Source organism: Ovis canadensis, chromosome 12 (genome assembly GCF_042477335.2).
Source record: "Ovis canadensis isolate MfBH-ARS-UI-01 breed Bighorn chromosome 12, ARS-UI_OviCan_v2, whole genome shotgun sequence".
NCBI classification, from domain to species: domain Eukaryota; kingdom Metazoa; phylum Chordata; class Mammalia; order Artiodactyla; family Bovidae; genus Ovis; species Ovis canadensis.
This window is the reverse complement of record NC_091256.1, coordinates 77,853,548-77,866,871: the sequence shown is the minus strand read 5'-3', so window position 1 is coordinate 77,866,871 and position 13,324 is coordinate 77,853,548. Positions and strand designations below refer to the sequence as shown.

Below are 13,324 nucleotides of genomic sequence, written 5' to 3'. Positions count from 1 at the left end.
TAAAAGACACTTGCTTCTTGAAAGAAAAGCTGTGACCAACCTAGGCAGCATATTAAAGAGCAAAGACATTACTTTGCCAACAAAGGTCCATCTAGTCAAGGCTATGGTTTTTCCAGTGGTCATGTATGGATGTGAGAGTTGGACTGTGAAGAAAGCTGAGTGCCGAAGAATTGATGCTTTTGAACTGTGGTGTTGGAGAAGACTCTTGAGAGTCCCTTGGACTGCAAGGAGATCCAACCAGTCCATTCTGAAGGAGATCAGCCCTGGGATTTCTTTGTAAGGAATGATGCTGAAGCTGAAACCCCAGTACTTTGGCCACCTCATGCGAAGAGCTGACTCACTGGAAAAGACTGGGAGAGATTGGGGGCAGGAGGAGAAGAGGACGACAGAGGATGAGATGGCTGGATGGCGTCACTGACTCGATGGACATGAGTTTAAGTGAACTCTGGGAGACGGTGATGGACAGGGAGGCCTGGTGTGCTGCGATTCATGGGGTTGCAAAGAGTCAGACATGACTAAGCAACTGAACTGAACTGAACTAAAGAAATAAATTGCATTATCTTTACTTTCTCAGTGGTAGAGCAACCAGGTCAAGATGAAATTCATGGCAAAGATAATGAAAGGCACTAAGCTAGAAGGGAACGACAGAGGATGAGATGGCTGGATGGCATCACTGAATCAATGGACATGAGTTTGAACAAACTCCAGGAAATGGAGAAGGACAGGGAAGCCTGGGCATGTTGCAATCTGTGGGGTCTCAAAGAGTCAGACATGACTGAGCGACTGAACACAGCAATTTTAAATTAACACAAGAATTCTATCCCAGGTGAACTAGGAAACTAGGAAGAGGTAGTATATCAAACTGGAAAAGGGACATTCAAGTCAGCTTGTAAGTCAGGGATTCAGTGGAGCGTACTCAGCGATAGCACCACTAGCAGGGCTCCCTTGGGAGTGAGCGCCCATAGAACTTACTTGAACCTACCTTTCTCAAGGATTCTTCTCCAGCCTTGCCTACCACCACCACTCACTGACCCTAGGAATGGTGTTGGTGGTGTAGCTGCTAAGTTGTGTCCGACTCTTGAGACCCCATGGACTATAGTCTGGCAGGCTCTCTGTCCATGGGGATTCTCCAGGCAAGAATACTGGAAAGGTTTGCCATTTCCTTCTCCAGGGGATCTTCCCAACCCAGCAACTGAATCCATGTCTCCTGCATAGCAGGCAGATTCTTTACCACTGGAAGCCATCATGGAAACCATCACTGACCCCAGGAACAGTTACTGACAACTCTTTACATATCTGAAGAGCTTATCAGAGTTACCTTTTTCTGAATGCTGGTAGAAAATAATCATTGATGAGAGAGATATTGTTAAGAGATGCAAAATCTTGCTGTAGAAACAGAGAGAGCTGTAAGGTCCTTCAACTTCCACTGTCTCCAGGAACAACGACGAAGAGGCTCATGTGGGAGCATGGATTCCTCCAGGAGATGATGGAAAGGGTACTGCTTGGTTTTTGCCAGAATTAGTACAGACTCATTTGAGTCACTGCAGATGAACATTATGTGAAAGAGAATATTTTGGGCCACCTATTGGGCATCCAGGGTAAGGCAACAGTGACCCTTTTTATAGGCTTTGGAGGAGAAAGAATAACCATCTCCTGCCAGGAAATATGATGGGATAGAAAGCCCAGAAATTCAGGGAAAGGAGGAGTTTGGACAAGCATCAGAGAGCCAAGTTACTACCTGGATCCAGAATTACCAGTAGAGGATAAATCTAGAAAGGAGTTTTTAGAAAAGAAGAGTAACAAGGGGATGGTCCTAATATATACCCCTGACTGAGATAAATATGCAATATTTTGAATAGCTCTGTCACATTATAAAGAGAAATCTTGTCAGAAATAAAATGAACTAAGTGACAGGAAGGAGCATGAACGAACTGGAAAACATACCGGATTAGGCAAGTCTGAAAGAACAGAAGGTATTTCCACTGAAGGAAATAAAACACCTGGAGGGAAGAATACCTAATTTAAAGAGTTCTTATTTGAAAGAAGTGTTAGTTTCCATTTTGCACAAATGTTACAACAAGGACTGACGAGTAGAATTTAACGATGCCTGGGGTTCAATACAGAATTCTAGAACAACACAACATTATGCCAATGCCCACGTGACCAAGTCGTACACACCTTTTGCAGGACATGGAAATGCAATGCGTTGGTTGGCCACTCTTTCTTGGAATGCAGTGTTATATGGAGGCTCTAGGTCTTCCAGAATAGGTGGTTCTATTAGAAAAACAAATGCATTATCACAGGCTTTCCTTGGGCAATACTGAATTCTTCTGAGGCTATGTTTGACACCTGCTTCTCTTCCTGCCTTTGCACTGGTACTCTCCCTGACTGGAATGCTTTTCCTCCTGATTGGACATGCCTGGCTCCTTCTAGTCAACAAGATTTCACTATACATATCATCACCTCAGAGGAGTCCTCATGACAATTCAGTCTACGGTAGCCAACTGCTGGGAGCTGTCTAAAAAAAAAACTATTTTAAATTTCTACAAAGCGCATCTCACAATCTGTTATTTCTTATTTACTTGCCTGCTTGCTTTCTGCCTACTTACAGAACTGGTCATGAGAGCAGGGGTTTTACCTCTGTCACTGTCTTCTCCTCACTACCTAGATCACAACAGACCCCTGGCAGGAACTTGATAAACACTTGTTGCTTAAAGGAATAAAGATTAATCAATTTGGGGGGTGTGTACCGTGTGGCATGTCGGATCTTAGTTTCCCAACTAGGGATCGAACTCATGCCCTCTACAGTGGAAACGTGGAGCCCAACTACTGGATCACCAGGGAATTCCCCAAAGATTAATCTTTCAACCCTCAACATAGGCCATCATTAGAGGGAACAGTGGACCTCGACGTTCTAGGGATTAATGTTGAGTGCACCTTACTACTCTAAGGTAAATCCTAATCCAATCAACTGTGCCCACAATTTCTTCCAAACCAAAAATAGTGGGTGGGGTACTTATCTAGGATTGTTTGCACCATTTACATCATCCTGGGCAACTCCATTTTCAAAGGTAAACAGTTTACTAGCATACAGCTTCATTTCATTTCCGGAATCATTTTCCTTTCAAAGATAACTAGAGAGTCATAAATCTATACAGAAGTCTTCTGAAAGTGATCCAAGACTAAGCAAGACTATATCTTCTGCACAGACTCCAGGGTTTTCCCCCCACTCCCCACCCCACCATACATATATTTTCCTAGGACCCAAATCACCTTGAACGTGTAGTGTTATCTCCGTCTCATCACTGCCTGCTATGTTAGTAGCGACACATGTATATATGCCAGCATCTGAGAGCATCGCTTGTTTGATGCTTAATGTCCCATCTGGATGGCTAATATGCTGCAGTCCATCAACCAGCACGGCGCTTCCACCTTTGAACCAGGTGATAACAGGAAGAGGTGTCCCTTGAGCACTGCAAGGAATGTCCACTCTTTGGCCAACTTGGACTTTCATAACTTTAGGGCCACGCTGTATCTTTGGAGGCACTGGAAACAATGACTGAGTATTAACAATCCAAGTTTTAAAAACTTCCTTCCTGTTTTCACTTTAAATGAGACCTCCTCACCAAGACGCAGCATGGGGAAGTAGAATCATCTCAGGATGGGGACCCAGGCTCACACCACTTACTAGCTGTGTGATCGAGGGCGATTCAGATACTGTGTGAGGCCTGGTTGCTTGCTAATCCAGGCAAAATAAACTCTTCAGTACCAACGCACTGCAAAGATTATGGGAAGGAATGAATTTAAACTTCTCATTCCAAACTCGAGGAATACTAAGCATTTAAGGATGTCAGATTTCTTACATAAATAATGTAAGGTTTAAAAAGCCTCTAAAATGGCAATCCAGTTGATTTCTGGAATAGAGTAAAACAAAAGTGTTTCTCTCCATGGATTCTTAACTTCTGTTCTCTTTGTGGAAGATTTAACAAGACAGTAAGAACTATTTCTCATCATACTTTCACTTACTTCAGAGAAGAAAACCAAGATAGAACTTCTATTATTTCCCTTTATCTACCTTCCTTCAGAAATGTAAATGAGATAATCTATAAAAGTAGTGTTAGCTTCCACATACACCCATTGTGAACTATAAAATCAAATTGATTCCTAAAGATATGATTAGAATTTATGTACTTTACATCCCTGAAAAACCCGATTCCTCTGTCCTTTTGTTAAAACTTAATATTTAACCAAGATATTCTAAAGGTTTCACTTGCAACAATCTTTTAAGTTGATAGTACAGGCGTACTTCATTTTACTTTTACTGTGCTTTGCTTTATTGCACTTTACAGATAATGCAATTTTTACAAATGGAAGTTTTATGGCAACCCTACATTGTCAAATGATGTTTAGCATTTTTAGCAATAAGATACTTTAAAAATTAACACTGTATGCATTAGGCTCAATGCAGGTACATTGTTTTTAAAGCCATAACGCTATTGCACACTTTGTAGACTATAATATAGTGTAAACATAATTTTTATTGGCACTGGGAAACCAAAAAAACCCATGTTGACTCACTTGATTGCTGTATTCATTTTACTGAGATGCTCTGGAAACAAACCCATAATATCTCCAAGATATGTCTGTGTTATTATCATCATTTTATGAAAAAAACATTAAAGATAAAAGAGGGTAGGTTTTACCTAACGCCCTAGAACTAGTGAACATCAGAACTCTCAGTAGATTTTATATCCCACAGTCAAGAGGACAGTAGTGTAATGACTGATCTGAGAGTGAAATCAGGTCAAGACCATGTGAGCAAATTTCTTCTCTTATTTGAATGCATGGCTTAGAATATGTGCTCACTAAGCATATGTTGAATGAATGAGTAATTAGACTATGGCAAATTGGGGGAAGAAAGCAGACTACCAAGAAAATTTTGTAAAGGAGTTAAAGAACCCCAGGAGCAGAATGTTTCCAGTGACTGAGCTCCATAAACATTGAAAATGACCGTTTAAATGCTATTAAACCCTTCCTTGAGCATTTGCTTCCACAAAAGGCTACCAGTCTAAATGCATTTCTTTCTTTTTCTTAAAGTATGCTTTAGCATTAGAATGAATATACTTATTTTTACTTATTTATTTTTTATTTTGGCTGCACTGGGTCTTCATCACATCATGTGGGCTTTCTCTAGTTGCAGAGCATGGGCTCTAAAGTTGGGGGGGGGTCTCAGCTGCCCTGCAGCGGGTGGAATCTTAGTCCCCCAAAAAGGGACTGAACCCATGTCCTGGGCATTAGGAGGTGATTTCTTAACCACTGGACCACCAGGGAAGTTCCTAAACATATTTCTTTTTTTTACAGTGTATCAACAATACTTATAAATGACCTGTGGACGGACATCTAGTAACACTGAGATCCAAAATTTTAATACTGTTCACCTGAGGAAAAAGGGGAAAGTTGTTTATGGATAGGAGATAACATTTTCAAAGTAAATGAAAGAAAGTTGTGAGTCTCAGATTTTAGAAAATTTTTGTATAATTACTCTGTATATAATATGAGGATAACTATCAGAGAAAGTGGGACAACAGGTTTGCTGGTGGCTAGTCCACAGATAGCATATACTTTCATTTTGAAACTCACCATGGACGTTTAATTTAACAGACTGAGTCACATTCCCTGCAATATTTGTAGCGACGCAAAGATACATCCCACTATCTGAAACACGGGTCTCAGTGATCTTCATTGAACCAGAGGGGAGGAACGTGTGTCTAAGAGAAGGAAACCACAGGGCAGACCATCAAATAGGAGAATATAAATATCCCCTAAGCAACTGCAATTCACTATGAAATTATTACTTTGCAAACAGTTTTTGAAACCATTCTCTAATCTATAATGTCATTTCTATGCACCTTAAAAGTCAGGAATTTTCATAATTATCCTATGTATTCTGTATGAAATTCTCACAAACACCAAATTAATTTGCTTTCACATTTAAATTTAATCTAAGGGTGTGACATTGTCAAGTAATTGTACATCTCTTTGCTTTACTAAGTATAGCTTTACAAAGCAAATATGTTTTAATAAACTTTGAAGATACTTCAAACACATTATAGTTTTTCTCCAATGGTTCATTAAAATTTTTATGTGCTAAAATAAAGACAAAAGAAGGTACATATGAAGTTCTCAAATATATATTGAGAATACACACACATACTCCTCTTATGTAGTTAGGTAAACCAGATCTACACATAAAATGTTATTATGTTCACTTTACTAAAATAGCTTTAAGAGGGAGAGGGCCAAATAGACCTACCTACTGTCAGGATTTCTATAAGTTAAGACAGATAAAGTGTGCTATTGGCCCAGAGACTGACAAATGGATAAAGAGTTAAAGATGAGATCCCCTCATCCCAACCAGAAGACTTAAGCATATATGAGAACTCAACATGTAATACGTAATATCAGAGGTGATGTTACAGAAAGTTAGGAAAGGACTGACTATTCAAAAATAGTGTTGGGCAAGCGGCTCTCCACATGAAAAATAAATAAAATTAGAGAACAAACTAGTACTATACACAAAATAAAAATTTAGAAGTATTAAAATCCAAAAAGTGAAAACAAACTTAAAATACTGCAATAAAGCGTTGCAGTTTTATTTATGATCTACTAAACAAACATCTTGAGCTACAGGCAAATTTTAAAATTCTGTACAACCAGTATGCGAGTGCTAGCGTGCTCAGTCATGCTCAGTCCAACTCTTAGCAACGCCATGGACTTTAGCCCACCACGCTCCTGAGTCCATGGGATTCTCCAGGCAAGAATACTGGAATGAGTTGCCATTTCCTCCTCCAGGGGATCTTCCCAACCCAGGGATGGAACTAGACACCATATATAAATTAACTTGAAAGGCTAGGAGTATTCTGAGATATTTTCAACACATATGAGAGACAAAGGATTGCTATTAAGAACAAAACCCAAATTTCTATGTTCAATAATAAAAGAAAAACAAGTCACCAGAACACTGGAGCAGGTTTAAAGATGCAATTCACAGACAACAAAATGGCCAACAAACAAGAGAAAGCATTCTAGGCCCACTGGAATTCAGTCATGTGAAAAGTAAGATAGTTGCAAGATACCATTTCACACCTATATGAATGGCAAAAACTTTTAAGTCAGTCAACACCATGCATTGTTGATAATGTGGCAACAGGTACATATATATTCTGCTGGTGGGAGGTAAATCAGGACTGCCCCTTCAGAAGGCAATTAAGCAATGCCTACAAAACTCAAAATAGTTATTCATTCTAATTAGGAATTGTGGTTCTAGGTACAAGTCTCAAAGAAACTCATGTAGCTGCATACAAGGAGAGACATAAAAAGATATTCCTTGAAAAGTTTTGTTTCTAAAGCCAAGGGAAAAAAAAGAAGAATAAAATGTAGAAACACCAACCAGAGCATAAAGAGAGAAATTTGTCTAAATAAAGTGTAGAATATGTTTATGGTAATGAAAATGAATAAATTGAATCTACATGCATAAAAATGGATAAAAGTTGACTCAATAAAGCAAGCAGTAGAATAATAAGTAACATGATACAATGGTAAACTGAAAACAAGTACATGAAACAAAATTAAAAGGAGAGAAAATATTCTGTACTATCTAAGGTTGTATGTGTAGGATACACACCAAGTCTGTGGCAGTTTGCCTCCGGGAAGAGAGAGAGAGAGACGGAGACTGAGAAGGGGAACAATGAAACTTCAGCATCATCTGAAATGTCAAGGCACTTATTTTCTTCAAAGACAAAATAATGTAGTTCTTCACTGTTTATTTTTTTCCCTCAAGAGTGGTAAGGAAACTAGAGTGGCATGAATTTATAGCTTCAAAACTATACACATCAACAAGGCTACAAGAAGATAGCTAGAGATTATAGTTCTTATTCTTCCGGTAACTTCTGGCATGATATCAAGTTAAAACAGTAACTGATACCATTGTTTGAGAACAAGAGAAATATGGAATGTACATTATATCATCCTTTCAGGAATTATCCTCATTCTATAAACAAAAAGTCGAGGTTCAAAGAGACCCACTGAAAAAACTGCCAAAGTTTCAGAGAAGCTTTATGTAGTGGAGGTAAATTTAAACTCACACCTGCATGGCAACAAAAGTTGTGCTCTGAAAGTTTCTGGCATTCTGCTTTCCATTACTCTTAGCCTATCAAATGTTTTTCCAGTGGCCCTTTGTTTGTTTAAGGGCTTTAATCAAGAAGATTTGTACAAAACTACCTAATGAAAGTCAAAACCTTGATATTAGAGAACCTATTGTGTTTCATTGCTTCTCTGGGAATAATGCAGTTTTATAGACAATACACACTTTGTCCTAACAAGAATCTATATACAAATCTACATCCAAACCATTTCCATAACTACCTTGTAGAATGTACAGTGGGAAGTTATGTCAAAGCTCAGTTTTAGCATTTCTGCTCTTAAAGAATGATTTAGACGGTTTACATGTTTCCTGCAGGCTCAGTGTAACATAAATTATCTCAAATTTTAAAACTGGGCTTCTTGATTGGGTTGTTTTTTTTGATATTGAGCTGCATGAGCTGCTTGTATATTTTGGAGATTAATCCTTGTCAGTTGTTTTGTTTGAAAATATTTTCTCCCATTCTGAGGGGAAGATCTAATGGATACTTCTCCAAAGATGACACAAAGATGGCCAACAAACTCATGAAAAGATGCTTAACATCACCAATTATTAGAGAAATGCACATCAAAATTACAATGAGGTATCAAGTCACTCTGGTCAGAAAGGCCATCATGAAAAAAATCTAGTAACAATAAATGCTGGAGAAAGTCTGGAGAAAAGGGAACCCTCCTACACTGTTGCTGGGGATGTAAACTGATACAGCCACTATGCAGAACAGTATGGAGGTTCCTCAAAAAACTAAAAATGGAATTACCATATGACCCAGCAATCCCACTCCTGGGCAGATACTCAGAGAAAACCATAGTTCAAAAAGATACATGCACCCCACTGTTCACTATAGCACTATTTACAATAGTCAGGACATGGAACCAACCTAAACACCGACAGAGAAAAGGATAAAGATGTGGTACGTGCATACAATGAAATGTTATTCAGTAATAAAATGGAACAAAATAGTGCCATCTGCAGACATGTGGACAGACCCAGAGATTACCATATGGAGTGAAGAAAGAAAGAAAAACAGTAGCATCAAATATCATATAATACTGCTTATATGTGGAATCTAGAAGAAAGGTACAGATGAACATAGTTGCAAAGCAGAAATAGAGACACAGATGTAGAGAACTTATGGACACCAACGGGAAAAGTGGGGATGGGATGAACCAGGAGATTAATATTGACACACATACCCTACTGATGTGGTGCATAAAACAGATAACTAAAGAGAACCTATTGTATAGCACAGAGAATTCTACTCCGTGTTCTGTGATGATCTAAATGGGAAGGAAATCTAAAAAAGAGGGGATAGATGTATACTTAAAATCGATTGACTTTGCTGTACAGTAGAAACTAACAAAATATTGTAAAGTAACTATACTCCAATTAAAATGAATAGAAAATAAAAATAAAAGGTGTTTTTTTTTTTTTTGAGACATTTGAAAACCTGAACAGCCATCTGTCCCAAGAGATTGTTTCACGTGTCGCAATTCATCCCAGTTCTCCTACCTTGGAGAGAATGGAGAGATGAGCTGGGTTTCTTTGGCCCAGGTAATGACGGGTGGGGGTAAACTCTTCACTTCACATGGAAGGGTCACCTCTTCTCCCGCAAGGACTGAGATCTCAACGGGCTTATCCTGGGATGGTCCCCTTTGGTCTCCGAACACTCTAGGCCTTACTAAAACAAACACAAGTTTGGGAAGGGAAAGAATACATTGAAACAAAGCACACTTCAAGTTAAAAACAGGACCACTAACATTCTTAAATAATTCTCAAAAACATTCTGTGAATTTCAAAGTTTGGGGACATATCTAAAGCTTTCCATAAACATTTACTGTGAGGGCTTAATGGAAAATGACTAGAACATTTTCCTTTTCAGCTCTTCCTTTCAGAACACAATGAAAAGGTCCGCCAAATGCCCTTTCAGAATCTGCCATATGTCAAGAAACCCCTCAAGGCAGAGCGCTAACCAAGACATAGCTGAGGTTTGGCTTTGCTAGGAGCCTTAACTATGTGGTGTTTCTAAAGAGGGTTGGGTGCCATAAGCATACTCCTTGGAAAAACACCATTAAATTTTTTCCAAAAGGCTATACCGTTTTTCTCCCTTTAAATCAGAATCTAAAGAGAGGAGATGTAGGTTGGTAGGAAAAGTACATTTTTTTGTAAAAAAAAAAAACTATAAACTTGGGGGAGTGGTTCACTTTAGGGGTTCAGGCCTCCGGTAACGTTATTTGGGAGAGAAATGTGAGTTTTGGCACAGACACACAGCATCACAGGAGAACAGTCGTCCACGGGGGCTCTCACCATAGACAGTCAGCTGCACTTTCCTTTTGGCGTAGCCAGCTGCATTGGTGGCGGTGCACACATACTCCCCACTCTCCTCACCCCTGGGGGACACCACGTACAGACTTCCATCAGCCCCTGCGGAAAACTTAGCACTGCTGGTAGAGATCAGCTCGCCCTTCTGCAAAATGACACAGTGAAGTGTTTTTTAAGATAATAAAGGAGTAATAAAGTAATGTCTGGAAGAGGAAGAGAGGGAGAAAAAAGATCTCTGAAGGAGAAAATACTAGACTGAAAGGAGGCTAATTTAAAGAAAGTTCCCTGTAAGAAAAACAAATAATGCCAAGGTGATATTTCTTCCTACTAAACCGGGTTCCCTTCATTCTAGAACTAACAAAACTGGAGAGGATGAGGAAGTAGCAAATGGGACGGGTGCATGTGCTAAGACAGGCACCGTTTTGAGCACTTTACATGAATTAACTATGGCAACGCTTATCTTATGAGTAGTAATTACGACAATCCCTATTTTACAGATGAAAGTATTAAGTCTGGAGCTTGGTGGGATAACTTGCCCAAAGTGAAAGAGTCAGTCATTGGTAGAACTAGAAATAGAACCTGGGGAGGCACACTCAGGAGGCCAAACTCTTCACCTCCATTGTATTATCACAGAACAAAGGCCATTCAGGAAAGCTTTTATTTTTATATTTCCCTAAAACGAATTAAACTTTTACTCAGTACCAGACACTGTTTAGTTTGTGGAGTCAGCTTCACCACTATACTTTTGTGCAGGAATCTGAGCCTTCCAATTTAATTTACAGATATCAAAACCAACTTCTTTTATATTTCAGAGACTTTTAGAAGTATAAAATTAGATGTTACGGCTATCTGGAGGAAAACACGGTCCAAAAGGATATACACACCCCAACATTCACCGCAGCATTGTTTACAATAGCCAAGACATGAAAGCAACCTGAATGTCTTGGATCGACAAAGATGATGTGATGAATATATACAATGGAATATTGCTGCTGCTGCTGCTGCTAAGTCGCTTCAGTCGTGTCCGACTCTGTGCGACCCCATAGACGGCAGCCCACCAGGCTCCCATTCCTGGGATTCTCCAGTCAAGAACACTGGAGTGGGTTGCCATTTCCTTCTCCAATGCATGCAAGTGAAAAGTGAAAGTGAAGTCGCTCAGTTGTGTCCGACTCTTTGCAACCCCATGGACTGCAGCCCACCAGGCTCCTCCATCTATGGAATTTTCCAGGCAAGAGTACTGGAGTGGGGTGCCATTGCCTTCTCTCAATGGAATAATACTCAGCCATTAAAAAGAATGAACTGATGCCATTTACATCAACATGGGTCAACCTAGAAACTGTCATAGTGAACGAAGTAAGTCAAAGAGAAATTATTGTGTGATATCCCTTATATGAAGAATATGAAAAAGAAATGATACAAATGAACTTATTTACAAAACAGAAACAGATCTTTACTACTTAAGGATCAAACAGGTGAATGCACTAAGGACATTTTAAGGTCCCTTCCAAGAGGTAAGACCGCGTGGTTTTTCCTTTCTGTAAGGTCCTATATGAGAGTGGCAAGTTCCACATATGACTAAAAATATGCAAATGCTGTTGTTACAGCACATGTCACAACAAACACCACTAAATGCATCCCTTACCTTGGACCAGGCAATAGACGGTTTGGGAATTCCACTTGCTTTGCACGGTAAAGTTACTGGAATGCCTTCAATGGTACTGAGGATCTGCTGTCCATGCTGAATGGTTGGCAGAACTGGAAAAGGAAGCAATATGCAGAATCTGAGCACCTACCCTTCCATTTTGCCTTACAAGTTTAAAGCTGAACTTTTTCATGATAAACAGAATATTTAGAAAAACTAGCAAAGAATCTTTTCTGTTAAAATGTAGGGTCACTTGGAAGGGAGTGTAATAAAGTAAATACAACAGTTACAATCTGAACAATTTAAATAAAACCTTAAAATGAAGTAGCAAATTATGTGTAATATGGTTGATTTTCCTAACAAAACTATGAGAGGACTGAAGGAAATCTGTATTTTCCAGAAATTCAAGATAGCACTATACCCTAAGAGTTACACATTTAACATAGATCTTTCACCATTGTGCATTACACATTAAGCTGCAGTGAGCAAGTTAAACTCACCTCTAGAGAAATGGACTATTTAACCACTACACATTAAATATCTGTCTATACACAAGAATCACTTAGCAAGCTACTAAATTTAACCTTGAAAATAGAATCTGTTTTCTCAAAAGGAATTCAAAAGTTATGCTTGAAAGGCCTTAGGAGTTTACATTTAAAAGTCTAAAATACAAAATTCTAAGTGGAAAAATGGCGTAACTTTTGATTTTAGAAAGCAACTAAAGAATTGACACTAATGAGTGAAACAATAGGAAAGAGAAGATTTTATCATTTCATTCTGTGTAAATCTGCTAATCATAACCCGTGTTAGTCTCTCAGTCATGTCTGACTCTTTGTGACCCTATGGACTGTAGCCCACCAGGCTTCTCTGTCCATGGGATTCTCCAGGCAAGAATACTGGAGTGAGTTGCCTTTCCCTTCTCCAGGGGACCTTGCTGACCCAGAGACTGAACCTGGGTCTCCTGCACCATCTGAGCCACCAGGTAAGCCCAATCATAACCTCTCCAAATACAAAACATTACCATTATTTGATGTTCTCCAAATAATGAATTTGATTACAGAAGCTCTCGTACGTGAAAGTTCCTAACACAGCACAATGAACATCATAAAAGTGCATGTACATATGTGTGTATATATATGCACCATGCATTTCCTTTCCTTCCC

General features: G+C 39.1%; 1 protein-coding gene across 1 annotated transcript in view; it reads right to left on the bottom strand.

Moving 5' to 3' along the window:
• The window catches only part of HMCN1 (hemicentin 1), a 543,718-nt gene that overhangs the window by 244,757 nt on the left and 285,637 nt on the right, over nt 1–13,324 (bottom strand). The window contains exons 20-25 of the mRNA XM_069546297.1: nt 12,162–12,274; nt 10,505–10,664; nt 9,710–9,878; nt 5,641–5,768; nt 3,274–3,546; nt 2,179–2,274 (exon numbers count right to left, since the gene is read on the bottom strand). Coding sequence (XP_069402398.1) covers nt 2,179–2,274; nt 3,274–3,546; nt 5,641–5,768; nt 9,710–9,878; nt 10,505–10,664; nt 12,162–12,274 — 939 coding nt within the window. The remainder of the gene's footprint in view (nt 1–2,178; nt 2,275–3,273; nt 3,547–5,640; nt 5,769–9,709; nt 9,879–10,504; nt 10,665–12,161; nt 12,275–13,324) is intronic.